The sequence below is a fragment of the Cydia pomonella genome, chromosome 15, assembly GCF_033807575.1.
Source record: "Cydia pomonella isolate Wapato2018A chromosome 15, ilCydPomo1, whole genome shotgun sequence".
NCBI classification, from domain to species: domain Eukaryota; kingdom Metazoa; phylum Arthropoda; class Insecta; order Lepidoptera; family Tortricidae; genus Cydia; species Cydia pomonella.
The window spans coordinates 12,024,342-12,049,203 of record NC_084717.1 but is presented as its reverse complement, the minus strand read 5'-3'; the positions used below and the strand labels follow the sequence as shown (position 1 = coordinate 12,049,203).

The 24,862-nt window shown below is 35.7% G+C and overlaps 1 protein-coding gene across 1 annotated transcript in view; it reads right to left on the bottom strand.

Annotated features, from left to right (window-relative positions):
* Window positions 1–24,862, bottom strand: part of LOC133525836 (inositol-trisphosphate 3-kinase A) — a 186,034-nt gene that overhangs the window by 145,040 nt on the left and 16,132 nt on the right. The window contains exons 2-3 of the mRNA XM_061862242.1: window positions 10,565–10,616; window positions 3,001–3,692 (exon numbers count right to left, since the gene is read on the bottom strand). Coding sequence (XP_061718226.1) covers window positions 3,001–3,684 — 684 coding nt within the window. The 5' untranslated portion in view covers window positions 3,685–3,692; window positions 10,565–10,616. The remainder of the gene's footprint in view (window positions 1–3,000; window positions 3,693–10,564; window positions 10,617–24,862) is intronic.

Genomic DNA, 24,862 nt, shown 5'->3' with positions numbered 1-24,862 from the left:
TATGTATTTAAGAATTTATAAAATATTTCTATATTATATATATATCGTTGTCTAAGTACCCTCAACATAAGCCTTATTGAGCTTACTGTGGGACTTAGTCAATTTGTGTAATAATGTCCTATAATATTTATTTATTTATATTCAATCAATCTAACTGGTGGTGATGGTGGTTGACAAAAAGCCAATGAGCCAGGCTTGTATGATACTCAACGGAAAGCTAGGAAGGCATAGTGCTTATTTAAGAGTAATGACATACCCAGTATTTTTATTACAGGAATTTAAGCAGTTTTACACAGGACCAAGTGTCACGGCAACAGACGATTTTTTTCCCCTGGCTGCAATAACCCCGGGTCACCTTAATAAAATTTCAAGCTATTTTTAAAACGCATAGAACTTACTTATGCACTCAAAAAAAATACATATATTGCTAAAACAATTATGCAAATTAAGCATAACTATACAGAATGATTCATAAGTCGTGATCAGAAATATGTGTTTCTTACTCCGTACGTTTAGTATAAACACTTGTACGGCAGAATATTAAAAATCTGTAAACGTATTTTGTTATTATTAATTCATCGAGTCTTATGGTTACCCTCATATCCACACGCTTGAACTTAAAAACTCAAAAAGTAGCCGAAAAATCCTCGCGTGATTTGTGCACAAGCCCTAAACCGAAAGTCATGACTAATGCTTCAAAAGCACCCATATATAATATATGTAAATAATACTCCGCTTGAATATGTAGAAAAATACACCCATTTAGGTGAACAAATAGCTTTTATTAAATCCGCCACATAGACGAAATAAACAGAAGAATAAACTTGACATGGATGAAATTCTGAAGCTAGTCTGTGCGGAAAGAGAAGAGTCGTGGAATGTAAGGGAGCCCATACATGTTACGAATCTTCTCTTTCCGCACGGACTCTACTTATATATAGACATACTTAAATCAAGTCAAGCTCAAGAAAAAAGTTCTAGATTCCTATATACTCCCATGCCTCTCATACTTATTTTAAAGCAATAATTATAATTAGCATTATAATTAAATTAAATTCAAACTCAATTATGAAATAATGCTGTAATTTGCAATGTTATATGTAAGGTATAGTAACGCATGAAATGAAATTTTAATTTAGTTTAATTAAGAATTCATAACTACTTAAATTAAAGTTAGACATAAGTGACGGTCGGTTTAGCCTAGTGGGTAGTGACCCTGCCTGCGAAGCCGATGGTCCCGGGTTCAAATCCTGGTAAGGGCATTTATTCGTGTGATGAGCATGGATATTTGTTCCCGAGTCATGGCTGTTTTCTATGTATTTAAGTATTTTCAAATATTTATATATTATATATATCGTTGTCTAAGTACCCTCAACACAAGCCTCATTGAGCTTACTGTGGGACTTAGTCAATTTGTGTAATAATCTCCTATAATATTTATTTATTTTATTTAAGTCATAACATTACGTTGTTTGAATTGCAATTATATCACGTGACTAGTAGGGTGACCATAAATGATGATAAGTATAAGGATACTTATATTTTTTAATTGGTAATTAATTATGGAGATAATTAATTGTTATTTGAATTAGTGCCCCGCGTTAGTTTAAAGTATGACTCACGTTAGAAAGCCCGGGTCCGGGCCGAGGCATCCAACGCTTCGTTTTCTATAGAAAGTATCACGTGATCACCGGGCACCTGTCATAGCAAATGAAGTGTCGGTTGCCTCGGCCTGGGCCCGGGCCGTTCCAGCATAGGTAAGGGAACGTTATCGGCAAATGTGGTAACTCTTCACGACTTAAAAATTACCCTGTATTCGACTTCATGTATATACTCTAAAATAATCGATTTTCGAACTTTACAAAACTGATTAATGGCAATAAGAAGTAATCGTTAGACTTGTAAAATAATTTAAAATTTATTCATTATTTTTTTTTATTCATTTATGCTAATTGGTCAGACTGATTTCTTTATTATTTGTTGTTACGCTGAATAATTTGTTTTAAAATGATATAAATGGGTGTAAACCAGATCTTAGTTGTTTAAAATAATACAACACAGGTGCTAAACGGTAGGTGGTATCACGAATTTCTGAAACATACATATGTAGTTGCTTAAGATGATCTCTTCAATGAAAACATTTTATTTTAATTCTCCCGATCTCGATCTCGATCTTTCGAATTCGATCGATTAATTGCAATTATCATCTTCTTAAAAGTGTGCATAGTGACTTTTGCCTTATCTCCGGTTCTCAGTGGATTTTTTTTACAAAAACTGAAAAAAATCCTAAAATTTAATGGATTTTCATGTACTTTACAATGATCCCAAGGGCTTCCGAGGTCGAAAAAACTTGGATTTGTTATTACCATTTCATCACTACCAACCTATTAAAAAAACAGAACTACCTCATTTGATGTTAGGTAAAATTTACCAATTCCATGGACTATATACTTTCAGAGTTATTGAGGTAATACGTCAAAACCCGCGCCATCGTCAAATCCTTTCTAATTTCCTGACTTTACGAGCCCTCTTAACTTTGGCTATATCCGCAAACCTAATCATCTATAAAACTCATACATAATGAGGAAATTCGTACGCGTTTGAATAATATTATAAATAGAGACATCAAAATCATAACTGATTAAAGTAGGCTCTACATTTTTATTACCGCCTGGTATTGGTACTTTTTAATAGCTGGACAAAATATCAAAATATAAATACCTAACTCTTCTGCGTAAATATGTAGAACGCTTGTGTTGCAGGTGTTTGGTACACGTTTCACGTGGTTACTTCGCGTAATGTATTCATTTCACTTCTTTCAGAAATAAATTATTACCATAAGTAAAGAAACGTGAAAAATTACAAGGCCGACAAACTCGTCACAACAATTATAACTAAATAGCCGGGCATTATTAGGTGTATACAGCAAATTATCGCAATTAAGGACATTCAAAACAATAATAACCCCAATACAAGCAACACAAACAAAAGAACACTTACCTTTTTGGTCAACGTCGGCGCTTCGAACTCATCGTCATCGCGACTGGACAGGGTTGAGCAGGAAGAGCAGGCGGAGTCAGCAGACAGCGAACGCGCGCGCAGCCAGTCCACTTCTTCTTCGGTCGCTCCGACAGCCACACCATCGGAGTAGTCGCTCACGACCACGCTCGGAGTCCTCACACATCTGCCCCTGCTCTCGCACCCTTCGCTGCCCCTCCTTCCCAATTCCACTACATGAGCTTCGATCAGCGTCCTTTCCCGCCGCGGGGACATAGTCTCCGGAGGAGGAGTGACGTCGCGAGGGTGCGAGTGGCGCCTTGGCCGCGGTTCCAGCTCCACCGCGGAGTCGTCGCTGAGATCGCGACTCCTTCGGCGAACCGCGGCCCGATCGTCGTCGTCGGAGCTAGTTATGTCTTCGGGAGGAGACTGCGCTCGCGGTGGTCGGAGATACTGCATCTGGGCGGGTTCGAATCGGCGCAGCAATTCGGAGACGCGAGGTTGAGCGTGCCGTGGTACACGCGCGGTCGGCGGCGCGCGTGCGGCGGCACTGGGGCGCTGCGCCTGCGACTCGCGGCGCGGCTGCGCGCCTGCACCCAGCTTCAAGTAGAACAGGCTGTGGTTCAATGCTTTTTCCCGCAAAACGCGGCGGAAGTCCTCCGGCGGGTGCTGCTCTAGGCGCGGCATTTTTGTAACTGAAAAAAAATATACCTATTTAGTCTTAGTAAAATACCTAATAAACACATACTTACTTATCGGATTTTTGAATAAATAATAATTCTTTATATATCTTTAAGTAAATGTCGTGTCTTACAGGGACCTAAAGAACTTGGCCGAGGACCGCGAAAACTGGCGTCTACTCCACCGACAAGAGCCATGCTCTTAAATGATGATGATGATATATCTTTCATGTAACACCTCTGGAGTTGCAGGCATCCATAGGTTACGGTGGTCGCTTACCATCAGGCGGGTCATTTGCTGATTTGCCACCATCGTGGTATAAAAAAAATTACCAGAGAGAATCAGCCACAATTTTATTTTCACCACACCAACTGGTAAAGGCCCTTTTGATTGTTTAAAAACGAATACGAAAGTTGCATTTTATTCATATGTGGGACAAAGTAATCAGATGCAAATTTTGAGTTGTTTCTTTATGTTATAATATATATGTTAGCCAGTAGGATTAACCTTTAAATGACAATTTTCAATGATATTTTTATTACGTTCATTTGGATTGGATTTTTTGGTATTTCATAGTTAGTAGTTTTCTAGCGTTGGTGTTTAGAAAATTTTTGAATTTCACTGGGAGGCAAAGTTTGTTTAATCCTCGTGCCTTGAAACCCTCGCAAAGTTCAGGATTCCACTACTCGAACCTAACCTCCTTCAATTTTTGAATAGTGTCTTTCGCTCGGGTATCAATATTAGCACGAGCGGTTAAACATGCAACAACTTTGCCCCCTTGTATAACAAATAACTATTGCCAGTTGGGTTACTTAGTTTTGCAAACTTTTTGTATAATATGGCCTTTACACATCGAAACTGATTGATTAATCCTGCATAAGGCAATTGAGGCAATATTATATTTCAATTAATATAGAGATATATATATATTATTTTTATTATTATTATTATTATTTTTACAAATTCTCGGGACCATGGGGTCCCGGACATTTGGAAGGCGTGCGTGGGGCCGAAGCCAACACGTAGAGGCCCCTTGTAATAAGACAATTTACTCAAAATGTAACGTGACACCAACCGACGATTATCCCTGTTCACACTATAGCAGTGCACCCAAGGACAAGCCCGGTTAGTGTAGGACTATTTTAAAAAACAGGGTACCAAAATAAACCGGGCTATTGGGTTGAGTTGCAAGTGGACTGGTAACCGGGACTATGGAGAATAATATGGCAACTGCCCTAATCATATGTTTTTAAAAACACGACAAAATGGGCAGGTGGTGACTCGCCAACTCACAATATGGGTCCCCGAAAACGGCCGCTCGCACGGAGCGACAAGGGGACAACATTGCGTGAGCGGCTCAGGGTGTGGAGAGGTGTACGCCGCTTTCTACCCAGTGGCTGTAAGCAGCCACTGTGCCAACTCGCGTCTTATGCAAATTTCACTTCCACCCTGCGAGCATATAGCTCTGACACCCCACTCTGGACGGCCGGTAAAGGCAAGCCGGAGAGTCCTGCGGCCCCTGCTCAGTGTTCACTCCAGCCGGCCAATCAAGGCAAGCCGGAGAGAGGGACCTGGCCGACTCTCGGGGGTATGGGACCCAAGGGACGTCACTTCCCATTCAGCTCGCCACAAGCTGCCCTGGGAGCTATTTTTATTATTATTATTATTTGGTTTACCAACTACTGTTTACACTAGCACAGAAAGAAAATAATACATAAATACAAGCACTTTTAGTAATATTCTAAGTGCAACAATTACTTAAAGGTAAACACAGCATGCATTTCATGAAAAAACAATAAAGATCCGGCAAATAAAATTTAACAACTATGATGCAATGTTTTTTACTACGCATGTTTCAATATACTAGTTGTGGATAGACAATTATGTACTAGTTTTTTGAATTTGCTTAGCGAATCAAAGTGTATATCCGTATGATCGCTGCATGCATTTAGAATCTTACATAACCGCGGTACGGGTAAGTTGCTGCCAAGAACAGATCATCTAAGAGGGGGACAGAGAAGAGTAATGGGTTTTCGGGGAATTCGAGATGGAGCACGGAAAGACAGAAGCTCTAATATTTGTGGACGATCTACTTTGAACTCATCAGTTTGTACAAGAAAATGTCATCTTTTGGGACTTTGAGGGCTTTTTGTTAATTATACCAGCTGAGAATGATAGGTGTCGTAGGAACCGCTTATGCACACGCTCTACTCTTAAAAAATGAGCTGCATAGTAAGGACACCATACAATACTCCACGATACTCCTCACGTAACTGTTATATAATAATATTTTTGTTTTCCCAGATTTAATTTTTTTCCCATTTCGTATGACAAATCCCAGCATTTTTGATGATTTTTTAATAACACTTTCTATGTGAGGCACAAAAGTGAGTTTCTGATCAAAAAGTACACCTAGGTCACGCACAGTGTTCACCTCTTGAATTGGATTGTCATTGATGCAGTAATTAGAATTGATCATGGTATTTTTTCTAAAAAACTTAATATGCATACATTTGTTAGCGTTTAAAGTCATTTTGTTTTTACTACACCATTTGACGACACCATTCAAATTGGCTTGTAGCAGCTGAACTTCTATATCAGAGTCAATTGTACGAACAAACTTCAAGTCAACAGCGTACATAAAAATGTTCGAATTAAGTAAGCTATTCGGAAGGTCATTTATAAATATATTAAAAAGGATAGGTCCTAAGTGCGAGCCTTGTGGGACGCCTGACGTTATGCTATAAGATGACGATTGAAATCCATTTACTACCACATAAAAATGCCTATCTTCCAAGTACGATCGTAACCATTTCAGCAAAGCACCAAACCCATATGCCAATAATTTTCGTAGCAATATTTTGATGCTGACTTTGTCGAATGCTAAAACCTGTATGGATTACATCTGCTTGTTTACCCCTATCAATTGTTTTAGCCAGTAGCTCAGTAAACAAGATCAAGTTTGTAGATGTAGATCTATTACTCACAAATCCATGTTGGTAGTTACTTAAGTAGTAATATTATAGTTACTTATTAGTAATATTTAATAATAAAAGACGCCTTCTTTTATTAGGTACGTATTTTGATCGTAATTGTACGTATATGGATATAATATCTGTCAGTCTCAAAAGTGACATTTATAAGTACAGCCACAAAAGTCATCTTTGACTCTGACAGATAACGACCATCACAAATCCAGGTCAAATTCATTCGTCTGACCTGTATTACAATAAGAATACGCCTCCGGGTCACAATGAATGAAAAATCTCAAAAAATGAAAACGTGTGTCTTCAACTAGTCTAATTTAATTTTCTAAAGCATAATATGGCCCGTATAGTCATAGTTTTCAAGTCTATTGCTAAATCAACTCAGAGACTCAAGCACAACACAACTCGCAGTCACGTGTGCACGCGCCTGCAACGATATCCGACATGACGTCGATCATTTAAATACAAGCTATGCACCGGATCGTATAACTTAACCATTGCATAATTGCGGTAACAGTCAGTCATCCAGTCATTGGTCGCGTACGTCATCGAACCGATATTTATTACAATTATAACAAACTAGCTTCTGCCCATCATCATCATCGGCGAAACGAAACCCCACAGACTTCGCTGGTTCGGTCACCTACTCAGAATGGGAGAGGATTGGGCTGTCAAGAGGGCGTTCTTGGGACGACCGAATGGTAGCCATCCGGTGGGTCGGCCCAGGTATCGCTAGGCTAGAGTGTGGGGGAGAATCTGCATCAGCTTCGTGTCAGTAACTGGAAGAAGGAATGCAAAAGTAAATGTAAGATTTCTTATCTTACATTTATTTTTGCATTCCTTTTTTTTAACTAAAAAGTTTTGTTGGCCTGTCGTTTTCACCTCCACCGATGCCAACACTGTGGACCATATAGGAATGTGGAAAAGATAGGAAAGTGACGATATAGGAATATTAAAGAATCAGAACAGTGGACCATATGACAATGGCAAGTTAAGAAGGTGACGAAATAGGATTGTGGACGAAGCGGTCTTGAGCAATTATTTGAGGCGTACCTATTAAAAGTAAAAAAATAATATCTATTTCGTGTTCATACCAGTGCCAGTGGGGCGACACTCCTCTTTTTGGTCATTCTCGGCTCCGTTCGGCTCAGCATTGCTCGGAGCAATTATTAGGGTTGGCGCAACTTGACGTCCCTTTGCGTGCACGACTACAGATAAGATAATGACTTGAATTTTGACAACACTAAATAGCCGAAGGCCATACATTGGAACGGGATAGCATGATTCGTCCTTTAATCGCTATCAAACTTCGGTTTTGTAGGAGAAAGTGTCTTTTCTGTACGGTAGAACTATTAATTATTCTGTGCCAGTGCGGTACGCATAGAGCTTGCTTTACTTGATGATTAGCTATGAAACTGTTTGTTCCGAATACGCCCCTTAGTCTCGTACGTCATCCGACCGTTTTTACACTTTATAATTATCGAACCAGTAACGAGCAAAACACAATCATTAATTTAAATATTTACAATCATTAGCGCTGTTATAATTTTGATTGTGAGGAATAATTAGTGCATGCAAAATATATGTAATTAAAAAAGTTAATGCATACATCATTCATTAGTTATATTATACATCACATCATTAAATATATTTGAAGTAGTTCGTGTAGGTAATTAAGAATTTGGTATCTTAAGTAGAAAGGTTTTCGTCCTTCATCTTTCACATTACTGAATCATGAAGGTTAGGTTGAGGTACATACTCGTATACAGGTAAAAGGTTTACATTAATAGCAGGGAAATATTGATCATCGATTTTTGAGAAATAGGGAGTTGATTTTTGAACGCATTTTTAATGATGTGGTTGGCAACCTTCGGCAATACATGATGAAAGCGTTCAGAAACCAATTCCTTAAAATGTAAAGCCCCGTAGTTCGTGTTCTTCTCTCACTCCCACTGAGTGTCAGCGTGAGCGAGTAGGATGTACGTTCTCGGGACCGCGGATATCATGTTCTTGAATTTTAATTTTGGTTGTAAAATTTAACAAAAATATTGATGAATTCCCTCGAAAATAAAGTTGCGCATTTTTAGAAGCAGTTTTCATATTTTTAGCTTTCTTACATTCATTGTTATTTCATACCATTCAGAATTTACCAATGCAAAATTTCTGTCTTTAATTGGATATATCTGTATTAGAATGGGTAACATATCAAACAAATGGTCCATTAGTTTAATTAGAATTTGTTAAACAGGATATACAATAAGGATGTGCTGATTTTTGAAAGTATGACATGCTTTAGCGTCATGATACTTAAGGCGACTAATAATCCCAAAGACCATGACAACACACCAACGACGCCGTGTCAAACATATTCATAGGCAAACCGGAACTAATTTTGTTTTCTTTTCCTTATAAAGCGTACGCGAAAAACATTTAAATATTTTTCATGAACACGCAGTAATTATTTTTAAACAGACGGATGAGTTTAGAAAACTAAGGGATTTTAATGCTAAAAATATAATATTTTACTGACATATAAATAAATAAAAACAACAGGCAATTGTTCTTAGACACATTTATCAGGCCTTCACGGAAATATCTACTTGTTCCCCCTCTATCCTCTATGAAATTTAATAATGTCTCTTTCACTTTTCGAGCTTTTCGGCTGTGGAACAGCCTGCCGTTAGATATTTATTAGGTGTGCGAAAACTCTGCAAAGCTTTAAAACCCTACTGAAAAAAACATTACTTGTCTCTTCCTTAACGTGCCGCTGTCTATATATATTATTTATATAGGTATGTATGTATATTTAGATATGTATCTAATATTTATTTATTGTACTTGGTATTTTATTGTTATATTATTTTCCTATTTCTCTAATTAATTCGTGCACTACCTGTTATAAAAACTTACTGTTCTTTATCTTTATCCTGCTACCCTAAAGTTGTCTGGAAGACATCGCTTACACGATAAGACAACCTGTTGCTACCTTTATTCACATTGTAAATCTGTTTTTAAATTTACTTTCTTTGTGGTGTAAGAAATATTTATTTGTTTTACAAAGGGGCAAAGTTGTTGTTTAAGAGGAAAGAGGACGATCGATTCTCCATACAAACGTAGTCCTCATTTTCCTCCTGGATACTGAAATTATGGATAATATTTTTACAGAATTTTACGTGTTTTAGTTAGTTTTTTTTTTCGATTTTTAATTATTATAAAAGTTAGGAGCGAAAAACAGGTTTTATACAAATTTTTAAATGCTCCTAATTCTCATTATATTTAAAAAAAAAACGAAAAATCATACGGGCATAACTTTGATTAAAACACATCAAATTGTGTAAAAATATTTTCAATCATGTTAATATCCAGAGAGGAAAATGGGGATTACTTTTGTATGGAAATGCAGTTTCGAGGCGGTCGTCCCCTTTCGTCTTAGCGTAGCGAGTGGTTCGAGAGTGGAATCTTGAGCGTTGCGAGGGTTTCAAGGCACGAGGGTTAAAGAAACTTTGCCTCCGAGTGAAACACAAAATTTTTCACCACACCAACGCGAAGAAAATAAATCGAAGAACGTAAAAAAAATATCATTCAAAATAACATAAGGACACAACTTGCAACTGATTACTGAAAAATATTTACTTACTTTCTTACTTATCGAATTTTTAGTTAGTACACGGCAAGAGCCTTTATTTATTAAAAAATAATATTGCACACACGAGTAGTAGCCTTAAGTGACTTAATTCAAACCTAAGTTCATTGGTATGCGGATGTTCGCAAGCCTGCGATATCAATTGTAAGCGAAACTGAAAGATCCACCTTTTGCACATTATTGCACAACGTGTCATAATTATCATAAATGTGATAGGAAAAACATTTGACGCTGCGCGTTAGCGGAACCTTCTTACCTTTTAGTGACTCGTGTGAAAATTTACGGGGATTTTAACATCGCCATGCGATCTGAAACAAACATGAGTAAAATTAAAAGTGATATAAAATTATATAATGGTTAATAAAGTACCATAGCATATGTCCAATTTACTAGTTTTTACCTGGAAATTGTTTTTTTTTTTTTAAATGTATTTGTAGACATTTATGGCAATTTGCAAATTTTATTTTAGAGGCATGAGTACGCATGAGAATGGCGGAAAATACCCAAATGTTTTCAAAGAATAGTCCTAATAATGAGCGATAATGCCGGCGTTTAGAATATTGCGGCCTTTATGATACAGATCACCTTGGCAGTTAAACATAAGCCTACTCGTATATCTTGTAAACAGCGTCATGTCATAACTTCTACAAATGATTTATTTTCAGTAACCTGTTAAACAGCACTTTATGATCGACTCGGTGACATCCTAGTGATATCATCTTCAGAACTACATAGTCTTCAAATATACGTAAGCACTTCTGTATAAATATGATTTAATTAATTAACATTGATAGGTCATTTAGAATAGTCTTGCCATTTTGCCAGTCGTCATAAGAAACAAACACCTTGCTTCACATTTTTTCACTGCCAATGTACAGTCGCCATCAAATATATTGGAGCGGCTGAGGTGCTCAAAAATATCTGACCACGCACTCTAACGCCTTGACAATAGAAACGTGTTCAGATATTTGTGAGCACCTTGGCCGCTTCGATATATCTGATGGCGAATGTACCATCAGACGTAAAAGTGCATGGTGACTTTATTAATGAATTAATTCATAATTGCTCCACGCAGCTCACTGTGCTTAACTATTTCTTTAACTCAACTGAAAAACTTTTTAATCGTTTATTCGTATAAATGGCGAAAATACCTATATGCCGACAATGATAAAGCGAAAATTTTTTGGCTCCAGAGACACATTCTCTAATAACCTCGCAAAACACATACTTATTATAAAAACTAGTAATTACCCCAGAAGTAACCTACACCATATCCGTTACTATCGAATACTTTTCATTGCTATTGTATCCCATAATTGTATAGAACCACGTTAATCGCCAAACGAGCTACAATTACTGCCGCTATTTGGAATAAAAACGTCATTAAAGTAGACTAATACCTGCCTGTAATTGTGGTTTTTGCTTTGCAGTTCCCGTTTTAAACGATTGCTGGGAATAAACTACTTTGGTTTTGTACTACTACGAGTAAATAATCTTAAAGTTAATAAAAAAGATGCTGGGTGGTTTACTTAACTCAAACTGTATTTTTTAAGCCATGCTGTCAAATATTATGATACTAAATTCAATTTTTCTAGCATTTTCAGAAGTATCTATGAAAATATAGTAACGTTAAATAATACTCTGGTGAATCATATAAACCCGCACACACACACTGACATACTTTTTTGTGCATTCTTTCATTATTAGAGAGCGGAAAGAGAAGAGTCGTGGAATGTATGGGGCCCACGACTCTTCTCTTTTCAAACAGACTCTAGTAATTAATCTCATCTTTAGCTATATGTTACCGGAGTAACTAGCAATTTTTTGTAACTAATTATTTCAAACCAAATCTAGCTGCCACGTGACAGACATAGCCTAGTGTGGGGTGGGAGGATATTTTTTTATATATGTTAATAAGGTTTTTTCTTTTAAATAAACAATTATTATTCTTATGCTATATATAAGTATATTTTATCTACACACATACCATAGGTACCTATCGTAAACCCTCTATGACGCGTTTAAAAACCGCAAAATAAGTCAGTATAAAGATAAAATATTGTGTTAGAACAAATTTCTTATCTGTGATAATGTTATTATCCGATTCCGTTTTTATTATGAAACGAGCAAACCACACTCCTATTTTGATGCCTTTCATTATACAGCAGTCAACATAAATTCAATTTCAAAGTTTTTGTAAAGACATCTGGGCTCCTATAAACATTTGTATCACTTACAACAATTAGAGTTTTTATGCTTCGCTCTCGGAATTCCTTATTAGTGGATCGATGAAATACTGTTGCCTTGTAATTTCATTTTATTGTAGTAGTAAAAACCAAAAGACATCATTAATTTGTGTTTTAGATTCCTTAAGAGTCATCAATGACTGTTTTTGCTGTCACGGAACACATACTAACTTTTAAAATGAGAACATCTCATAAATATTGTTGACTTGATTAATGGTTAAAAGGTGATTAATTCATCAAGCGTAGCTTATGCGAAACTAATAAATAAGTTGTAACACGGATCTGCAAGTCTTTTTACCGAATAATATTTGTTTAATGGTTCTCAACATCTTCCAATATTATTATTTTTTGCTTCTTAACCTCATAATTTTTAAAAGTGGTTATAATTATTGATATCTAAAAAACCCCGATTTCGACACCAACTCACTCACTCACTGATGATCATCAAAACTCTTAGAATACTTCCTGAAGTCTTAGAAAGCTGATATTTGGTATATAAGCTAGTATTAGTGCACAAATAACAAAAAAATAACTAAAACTTGGAACTTTTACTCCCAACCCCTTAAAATCGGGGATAAAGTTTGTATGAGACTTCCGCAAATCTTGATGCTAGAGATCTGAAAATGTATGTAGGGACTCCTTGTTTGAAATTCGTAAGGTGAATATTCACTATTTATTGCTTTTTTGTTGTAAGTTCCTACAATAGTTCATGTAACGAAACGGCCAAGCCACATATTTTGACTAACGTGTGGAGTTTGTGAACTTAGGGCTTGTAGATGTAGAGCTAGAAGCAACATGAGATCTGATAACTTTTTACAGTGCGAGCCTTATGGATTCGTCTTGGCAACATTTTACATGAAAATATTTTTGGTGGGATATTATTATCAGCACAGGGAGGATTGGAAAGCGAGAGAGGAGGCCTTTGCCCAGCAATGGTACACACAAATAAGCTCATTAAAAAAATCGGAATCTTGTCAGCGTTCATGTAACTAAGTACAATATTAGATTAATATAGAATGACAAGAAGATATACAAAGTATACAAAAGCAAGTGCATCGATAAGCATGGTAAACATGGCTCGTTTGTTCTAGTTTATTGTAGATACTAATAGAAATATTAACTGACATCAAATATGTTTCTAATTACGTCAAACGTGCAACTAAGTAATAATAAGAGTTCCTAGTCGACTATGGAAACCTAAAAACGTGGCTTTTCTCGTCTGAGGCAGTGAGGAAAATAATTAAGGAAAGGCGGCATCACCAAGCTGCCAATTAATGTCCTAAATATTACAATATTTTATTGATTTTGATGATATTTATGGAACAAATAGTATCTTTATCAAGGCTTTAACAGCTTACCACCCTCAAATAAGTAAGGTACATTAGGTTTTTTTATACCACGTCGGCGGCAAACAAGCATACGGCCCGCCTGATGGTAAGCAGTCTCCGTAGCCTATGTACGCCTGCAACTCCAGAGGAGTTACATGCGCGTTGCCAAACCTAACAACCCTCCCCCCCCCCCCCCCCCCTCGTTGAGCTCTGGCAACCTTACTCACCGGTTGGAACACAACACTATGAGTAACAGTATGGTGCCGAAAACTGAAAAAAAAAATTTGGGTCACAATACGGCTACCATAAATTTAATTCGTATTTTTGAGGCCTTTCTCTAGGGACGTAAGTTTTTGTCTTTCGCTCGGTAGAAAAAAATCACGAACATAGGTCTAAAATGCACTTTAAAAAATTACAATACATTTTTCACAAAAGCTAAACATAAAAAATTATTTCGTAATATCTGCAAAATTATGCTTGATAACTCAGCGATATTTTTAAACACACAAAACATTTAAATTAAAAAAACACAATATCCGCGCTCCCGGGCACGCACTTCCATCTCGCTCACGCTTACGCTCAGTGAAAGTGAGAGAATACCACGAACTTACTGACACTTTAAGAGATCGTTGGCTCCTATTTAACAACTTGAAACTTAGCTTTATACCTATTTCGAGGTCCTCAAACCAGTAAGGCACACGAAATAAGGCGCTATTAGGTTAAAGGTAGTTACAAATAGGGTCTGGACTACAGATGTGCAAGTTAAGGAAAGTTTCCAAAAAAATCGAAAAATTCTAGGAAAATGGACACAGGAAACGAAGGAAAATAAATTTCCCTTTTCAAATTAGAAGTATTTTCAATAGCGCGGGGTTTAAAAACTGACGGTTTTCCATCCATAATACTCGTATGCCTGCTAGATAACGTGAAGGCGAAATTACCTAATCAAAGGGTCTCAAGAAAGACAAGAAAAAAAAAGCAAGTGGAACAACAGACCGCACACACACACATGCTGGCAAGGTTACATACAAAGAAGAACATGACACTATTTCTAGCTTTTCAGGATTGGCTCTAATCGCCTAAAAGTTTGAGAACTACTAAAAGCGCCAAGAGCTCACAGCGCGATATTCGCATGTCACTCACGTATCTCATAACCGATGCACGTGTGTACGTGCTTTACATTTGTACTAATCATACTTTACTACTTTTTTAGCATACACGTCTATGTAACGTCTTTATTACATCGTTAGAAATAAGATGAATTTATTACCTTTGAACGTACTAATCGGTAATCTAATCTTATCTTAGGACAACGTTAGCGTGTTATACAACATATAAAGCCCCCTTATATGTTGTATAACATAACATAAAAGTAGCCATTAATTATGTTGGTACTTACTGCTTGTAGGGAATCAAATTATATAAGGCAATTTGTACACACAATTTTAATACTCCCAATATTCAAAAGGTAGGATATTAACGGAGGCCGGGGGGAGGTAGCTTAAGGAGGGTGCGAGTGTTAGGAAGGGCAACGCGCATGTAACTCCTCTGGAGTTGCAGACGTACATAGGCAACGGAGACTGCTTACCATCAGGCGGGCCGTATGATTGTTTGCAACCGACGTAGTATAAAATAAATCTATGTATTGAGCATTGAGATGAATGTCCGTCGACTCCGGCGGCGGCATACTTAAGGTTGCATTCCATTTGCAACAGTATTGCTTTCGGAGGCATTGCTACAGTACCTAAATGTTAAATGTCCAGAACACCAACATTGATGTTCACATTGTATGCAGGAATCACATAGTCATAGTCAGCAGCAACGCTGCACTGCAATGCTGCGTTGCAGCCGCTGCGCTGATGCTGACACCATTTACATTACTGAAGAGGAAGAGGGAAACGAAGGGTTGCAGGCCAAGTAGATATAGACGGATACGCAAAGTAGATATAGATTTTTATTTAATTGCAAGTTTGAGAAAAATATATTTATTTAAATAATATACGTAGGTACGTAACTACGTATCATATGCAGCACTATAATGACGTAAGTCGTTTTTGAATAAATAAAAAATTCCCTACCTTAACTACCTTAGAGAAGACGGGGATTGAGTAGTTATTAACGTGATTTTACGAAATATGAGATAAATAACAACTTAACGTTAATATAAGCCCTCTTCACCGTAGAGATTATCTTCTTTGGTATATACGTACGATAGGTACGTGGGCAGTACTGAAAGTTTCTATAATGAGATTAATGAGCCACGCACGCAGTGAAAGAAATGTTTTATTTTTTGAAGATATAACTCTTTGTCTATTTTATGAGGTAGGTACAATATATATTCGGTTTTGTATATTAATATATGTATTTTAGGAATAGTATATGTGTATTTTAGGAAGTTTAAAAATTGTGTGTCCACCTTTTTTATAATTTTAACCAGAGAAATTTTGAATGTTAGAATTTTATAGGAAATTCTATTGAAACAAATAAGTATGATATGCCATTCAATATGCCCTCAATGATATAATGAAGCCCACTTTTCACGCGACTGTTGTAGTAGGTTTTATTATTTTAGTAGCTTTCGTAATAATCTTACGGATGATTATCGAGAAGGACATTTTTCAACAGAGCCACTCTTTTTTAAAATACAAAAAAATCATATTGGAAGATTCAGATAACCTTAGGTATCCAAATGAGACCTATGCCTCAGAAAATATGGATCGAAATAGATATGCCGCAACCGCCATACAAAACAACTGAAGAAAAAAATATATATCATACAAAAATTGCCTGAGGAAAAATGGACCGTGTACTTTTCAGGTTGAACCCATCTAAAAGAAAATTTGTACTCATTGTCAGAGTTAGGAAAAGCGATTTTATAAAAAATCTCCAATCTACTACAGTTTTTGAGATTATTGGAACTTTCAGAATGAAAATCGGTTCAAAAATACATTCCGAAACATACCCCACACCCTATGTCACTCACAATAGAATCGTGGCTTTACTGCATGCACTATTGCGCAGTGACCGATTCCTTTTCTAAGAAATAATCATTTCAGCATGTGATTATTGATGCTACTTAGCGGTATAAACATACAATAAAGACAATAAACTTTTCTCCAATCTTTTATTTTTATTCAATTTTTAGGGTTACAAAAATATATACAGAAAATACTGTCGCAGTATACATAAGTCAAAAACAAAAAATATAAGATTTTAAATATTTGCTTTAAAGTTTTTATAAAGTGCTGTCACAATATTTAATTAAACGCCATATAACGCCGTACCTAATTGACAGCGTGTTTTATACTCATAGATAACCTTCCTTCCTGTTTTCGTTATTTCCTATAATTTTACCTTTCGTTTGTATTTGTTTACTATCCCACATACATTTTAATTTTAAGCCACCTTTTTCACATCTATTACTATATAAATTACTGCAGCACGAGCGAAGTTAAATTTTATACGAAAGGTTGAGCTTTATAAGATTATAAGTATTTACATCAAAAAAATATGAAACCTTAGTTTATCATTCATCCTAAACCAGCTAGCTTTGGCCCGTATACTCCATTAAGCTAGTATACCAAGAATTATAAAGACATGTAAAAAAAAAAAAAAATTCTTTATTCAGACTTCACAGTGGTCCACATTTGTTAGTCAGATATCTTATAAGATTATTTCTACTTATACCTACTACATTTTATTTCTAATTTAAATAATAAACATCCCCAGAAAGGGGGTTTATTAAATGTGGACATCCAATGTCTTTGCAAAAGACTGTCTGGCCTATCCGCTAACATATAACTAGCTGTTGGGTCTACCCTGAATCCTGCTTTTTATGGACATGATTATTTGCGCATTAAAATGATTACTTCTATTATAACAAATAAACTGTTTAAATATGTCGCAAGAGGAACACACCGCCGCTGACGTCATACTCAGCCTTGCGCGCGAGTGCCCTTCTCGGCTAAAACGCTTAATTTAGACAATTCCAGGACAAACGGGCGCGATTACTGACAATGTTATTTATAACGTCGCTTCCGCTACAAATCGGTCAAGTACAAATTAGGCTATCTGTTGAAGGTTTTTTGTTTAATTTGTGCGTAGGGACCATTTAAAGTCAATTATAATGATATTTGATAATGTTTTACTCAAACATAGACTTTTTCTTTTATTTTCAATGTTTGTAATTAGTAATTACAGATTTTCTCTTCTCGGCTAAGCTCGATCGATCAAGTACAAATTAGGCTGTTCAAGGTTCTTTGACGAATTCATATGTAGCGGATAAAAATACAACATAGAATAATTTAATTACTAACTAACTACTGGGAATTTTTTGTCACGACTGTGTAGTGGCGAAAAGGCGCCGACACAGCATGTGCTTCAGCATTCTGCCGCTGTGACTTCCCATTAGGCGGGCCGTATGCTTGTTTGCACCGTCGTAGTATAAAAAAAAATCTAAGCTAAGGTTAAGATAACAAGGTTTTATCAAACCGGCGATTTAATTTTTTTTCTTAAATCTATAGTTATTCCTGACTGTAGTTAGGTAAGTTTGATTTCAAATTAATAATTTTTAAAACGTTTTATTTCTCACAATTACGCCGAAAGTGATGTAAGACCATAAAACTCGGATATCTAACTATTGCGTGTTAATAATCTAGACTTCAATTTAGTTTCGAAATCGCTTCGCATTCAGGTACCTACTTTTCTATTTTAGTAACGGCCTTCGATTTGTGCGCCGATATCGCCTTTCTTGATAAAAAGACAAATTAAAACTTAACTTACGCCCCGATTCTAACTTTAAGATACGTCAAATTCTACGTCTAGATACGATATGGCTCGGATATGTCAGTATCAAAAGTGACGTTTCTTTAAACAAAAACGTCACTTTTAACACTGACATATCCGATCCACCTAAATTTGATTTGAAAAATATACCTAATATTTGACGTATCTTAAAGTTCGAATCGGTCCGTAATGCTGAATATTATTGAAACTAAAATCTAAATAAATAAATTTAACAAATTACAAAGTAACGATGACAAGAACTAGTTGATTGGCTAAGAACCCCAAAAAAAGTAAATCGGGCTATTAGATAGGCAACTTTTATGAATGCCAGTCTTTACAATTTAGTTGTCTTCGCGGATTTGTCAAATCTAACCTTTAATAACATGACAATAAGAGTTAAGGCACGCGTCTTCGTGATTGGCACGATCTGTAACGTAATGTTATGACATGATTAATATCATAACAGTGCACCGAGGCCGTCCAAAATGGCGTCTTTCGTCATCGTTGGCCCTTTAATTGTTCGATGTGTTTAACTATTCTATTAACGTCCGTTTTCATGGACATCATAGTACACAGGATCATCTTGAATTTATCTATTGTTGGATGCCAAATGGGCTTTAAATTAAAAACATAAATATTTGTTTAAATACCTATACCAGTATCTTTTATTCATTTTTTTATTTTATTTATATTAGTTATTGATATTTATGTTTATATATTAGCCTGCCCTACATTTTTTGGTATTATTAATGCAGCCGGAAGCTTATATATGGGTATAATACGTCACGTCATCAGTCATCACTTATTTGTGAATGACTTCCACCTCAGTCCTTTGTGCGAGCGATGAGAAAAAATGGTCTCATGTAATGGTTTTTTTCATAGACGTTTTTTGTTTTAATGTATCGGCCCGATTCGAAGAATGATTAAGACACGTTTAAGATCATGTAAAGACCTTGAAAAAATCGATAGCTAAACGACATGTCAAAATTGACGTTTATTTCGATTTCGCTGTGATCCCAATAAGATCTATCTACGATATTTCTAACGTCAAAATTACATTGGTTGCCCGAATCGAGCTGCTTCTTCCAATGGGGAAGGCGGCTGCAAGCTATTTGTAGATGGCGCCACTAGAGTTTGAGACAACTCACCCAACTCGCTGTATGAAATTTATAACTTAAAAAATATTTGTATTTAATAAACCAATGTTTTATAAAACTCCATAAGTATTAAACTTTGTATCTGAGGCAAAGAAACTGTCAGATAAAGTTTCAAAGCCATTCAAATAAAAAGTTTTGTTTTGACAGGAGCATGTAGGATATTTTCATGTACATAATAATCGTCTGTTTAACGCAATAAAATGGATCCTCATGAAAAATATGGACGTCTGACTGTAACACAGTTAAAAGCAAGGCCGTCTTTATACACACGGGGGCCTTGGGCACTCAGGAATAGGGGGCCCTATTAAAAACCCCGTTGGACTGTAAAAAAACGGCGTTTAAGATCTTTCGGGGCCCCGGGCACGTGCCCAGAGTGCCCAGTGGGAAAGAGGGGCCTGGTTAAAAGCACTTTTACGGGAACGCAAGGCATCCGTTAAAGGGAAAAAAGACCTCATCGAAAGATTAAGTATATTTGGCTATGTACTGTTTTCACTCGAAAATATTATGCTTAAAATATCAAGAAAAATGTACAAGTTAATATTTTACGACCAAAATAATAATTTTCAATTGAATCCAGCATTAAATGTCGATTATGAGGCACCAACAAAATTCGCCTGTGATGTAAATTCTTACAGAGATATCAAAGCAGATTCAAAGCTCCCACCTCTGATCATGTCTAATATTAAAAACTATTTAGACCGGTACATGAATATCTCATTAAATTAATACAAGTATTTTTTTAATACGTCATACAATTTAAAAAAAAGATTTCATCAAAGTGTGGATAGGTCTTCAAAAATTATATTGAGGTTTCTAATATAATTTTTTTCTAAACTGAATAGTTTGCGCGAGAGACACTTCCAAAGTGGTAAAATGTCCCCCCCCCCCCCCCCCCCCGTAACTTCTAAAATAACTGAATGATAAAACTAAAAAAAATATATGATATACATTACCATGCAAACTTCCACCGAAAATTGGGTTGAACGAGATCTAGTAAGTAGTTTTTTTAATACGTCATAAATAGTACGGAACCCTTCATGGGCGAGTCCGACTCGCACTTGGCCGCTTTTTTTATTAGAGATTTTGTAGTAATATCTCTCTCTAGTGTAATTCACAGTATTTCATTGCACCACTATTCATCATATATTCGTATAAAATGACTAGTCAAATATGCAATCTACCAACTAACCTATAGTAAACACCCCTATAATGGAACAGGCACCGTAATGGGATGGTATAGACAATCCTGTAAAACAAGTATTTACCATCTGGTTAAAAACCCTTACAATATTTTACCATAAACAAGAGCCAAAGAGCTGCTTAAGTTTAATTTTTCATGGACAAATGTTAGTTTGAAAACTAATGACGCCATACATCCCATGACTGGAGCAAAAATCTATAGTTTTAATCGGTTAATAATATTGAAACCAATTGCATTACCTTTCATTAAATACATAGAAAATATAGAGGATGAATTGGATATTTAACTTTTTCCATGATTGGTGCCGTTAACTTATATTGTTTACTCTATACACGTTCATACAAAAACCCGAAGGTGATATATTATTGGCCGGTAGGTCAGTACCTAACATAGATTACATTTCCGCTTTAATACTTCCCTGTACATATTATATTTGCTTATATGATAGGTTTGCCGTGTATAGTAGCAGTAAAAAATCTATCATAACTTGTAAAAATGTTATCTACCATACCGTACTAGGCTACCATACTAATCTACATAAAATAAACATAAGCCTTTTGCCCTGAAACCGTCAGGCTTATCAATCCTTATCAGCACATCTAGGTCAAACGGTTGGAAATTTGATTTTCAGAGAAAAATGTCACAGTACATTGTCGTTTAATAGATCTAGCAAAAAATAATTAACTCCAGAATTCAACCTTTTTTACTCTGAAATCACAGACATTTACAAAATCAAATTGGTGTTATACAAACACATATAGGTACAAACTTAATTACCTGTTCATTTCATATGTCAGAAAAATATCTATCATAATTTGTTTCCTTTTATCCATTTCCATAAAATTATATCTTATGTTTTGGGGGTAACTAGTAGCAGTTAAGTTATTGTTAAAGTTATAACCGTTTCTCGTTTAGTAGTGCCTCAATACATAATATATAAACATCATCAGATAAACGTAGAAATGTACGTCCGACAAGGAAAACAAATGGAATGCCCACTTACATTTTCATGATTCTAGAACATTAAATCACGATGACATAAATACCGGAATAAAATTTAAATAATTTAAAGGTCACCCCTAAAAATAAGAGCAAACTGCATAAAACACTTCTTACACGACATTACAGATTTGTAACTTAAAATGCCGGCTAGATTTAGGACAATGTACACAATTGTATCAATCAGTACCAGTAATTCTAAGATTGTTTGAAGTCTTTACTTCGACGCCATAATTTCATTCCGTTTTCAAAGTCCGTCAAAGATATGTTTACACTTTTGCACCTTACTCCTTTGTAATAAGGCGAAAAATGGAAACGTATCTTTGACGTCGACTACCTAAATCACAGAAGGGAATTGGTTAACAGATGCGATCTAGCGCTGAAAGTGGAAGTGGAATGGAATATAAGTATACAAATATTTACTTTCCAAATAGATGGTCGTTCTTGGCTGAAAAGAAATTTGATCAAATTGTGCAATATCATTAGAAAAATCCATTAATCTAGAGTCACCTACGGACGTAGGCTACGTCACTGTTCGTTCAAATAAATTGATATAGGTACCTATGTGAAAGTTGATTATTTTGGTTCCGTAAATAACGAAATGTAAATGGCAAATTAGATCTATGTGGATATACATTATTTACTCGTAATGAGAATATAATGTCGTCAGTGTTTTAATTTGTTTTGCACTTAACTTGTTTGATGTAAGGAAAGCTCCCTTGAAATGAACAGAATTAATAATACAATCCAAATTAAAACACAAGCTGTATAAACCGACACCAAATCTGCGGCCTTGGTCCTTAAAGTTTGTGCCCAATATAATCTCAACTACTGGCTGTAATTACACCATCTTGTGGTAAACGGAACCACGACTAAAGCATTAGATTACCACTATCGTAATAAATCATGTATCTACTCGTATAGTCCGCCTCTGGAATCATCTTCAATCAAGATATGATAATGTACAAAAATTATCAATTGAACCATGTCCTGGTTTTCGATCCTTCCGAGATTCCGATCGCATAGTATGAATTATATGATTTAGAGATGGAAAAATCGCCAATTCCTAGTAGGTAGGTAGGTAGATACTTATGTATCTCTTGTAATACATTAAAACCACTACATATACAGTATGAATTTGAGACCAGGACCGTCAGCTTATGTTCTACGTAGTTCAGTGACTGTTCTTAGTAAATAAAACTTCAAGCTTCATTACAAGCTCAAGCTTCAAGCTCTATATACAGAAGAGTGTAAAAGTACCTTCAAATATTCTGGAATTCGTATGATTAGATTTTCATTTACAGATTCAGATTCAGATACAGAGTGACTTTGATAATCTTTGATAGCTCTGAGGGGTGATTATACATAGGTCATAATGAACAACGTTAACTATGAAGTAAACCACGAAATCTCAAAAAAATCTGCTGTCTCATACATTTCAGCGAATCACATGGCAGTGTTTTCTATGGAACAGCGATTGCGGCGTTGACTTCATAATTCAAGTTGTTCACTATGAACTACTTATTCATATTCACCCCTTAGAATTTGGTCAGACATAACATAACAAACTCAGCCTGTTTAGTAACAAGTGATTATTTATAAACACATGTCCTGAAAAAGCATATAATTACATGGTTAAAAGAAAGCAAACGTATAGTTATTTTCCTGCGAAATAGAAATTTCCATAACGAGCAAAGAAGTAACACACATTGGCGACTGGCGCACCCCGGTCAAAACAGCGGCCGTCACGGTTTCTAATCGGACTAATGTATTCTTAACTGATGTATTGACGCCATTTCTCTCGTAATGTGTTATGGAGGAAAGTTAAGACAGTGTAATTATGATTTTATTGTTGGATAAGAAACTGGAATCAGTGATTAAGTAAGATTTTTGCGTAATTACTTAACCCATTCTACTTTCTTAGTTATTGTTATTATGTCTATGCATAGGAATAATCATTGACATTATCACTGTTTATGTTGCCATGTAATTTTTATTGAAAATGGCGATAGAAGCTACGCATACACATCCTGACTAACTAGCCCCTAAACTATACGTCAACATCCTCAATTTATTAGTTAGCAAGCGAAATATCGCTCGGGCTACATTCAGCGACATACAATGCGAAATCAACAGAATTAATTATTAGTAAAGCACTCGCACTTTCTGACTAGCGAGCAGATGTAACCAATACGTTTTCGATCTATTTAATCTATATCTAATACTCGTAAATTTTGAATATTTGAAACTGTAGCACGTTTGAGGAGACATTATGTCTCCTATAGATAGATATGTAGAACTTTATTTCAAATTTTAAATGAAACACAATTTTTATTACATTTAGGAATTTACTTCCATTGCTACCCTTGTAGATCGTTATTATACGAAGATATCTACACACCTAATTGAAGAAGAAAACACACACAAGAACAGTAACAATTGTATATTTTAACTACTAATTAACATCAATATTACTTACTAATTATGTGTTACTTCATTGTAATAAATATATCCTGTAGCCTTCTGGAAGGCGTTCAAGAAAATGTAACTACCTTCCCACAGATACGTATCGGTTACGGTCTACTTGCATTTGTCAGTCTGTAATTTTCACGTTTGTAAATCAGAAAAATGAACCTTTTTAGCCTGTATAAATAGATATAGGTGTTTAATAGTAGATGGGTTTATGTAGTATTTACACAATACCAAAGTAGTGGTCAACGCCACTGTGTGTAAGTGATCGTACGCAGAAACTGAAGAAGGGCAGATAGAAGAAAGAGAGCAAGGTCGGCAGTCGTGGCAAACCACCCATGAAATGAAAAGACGACATCTATTAACAAACTA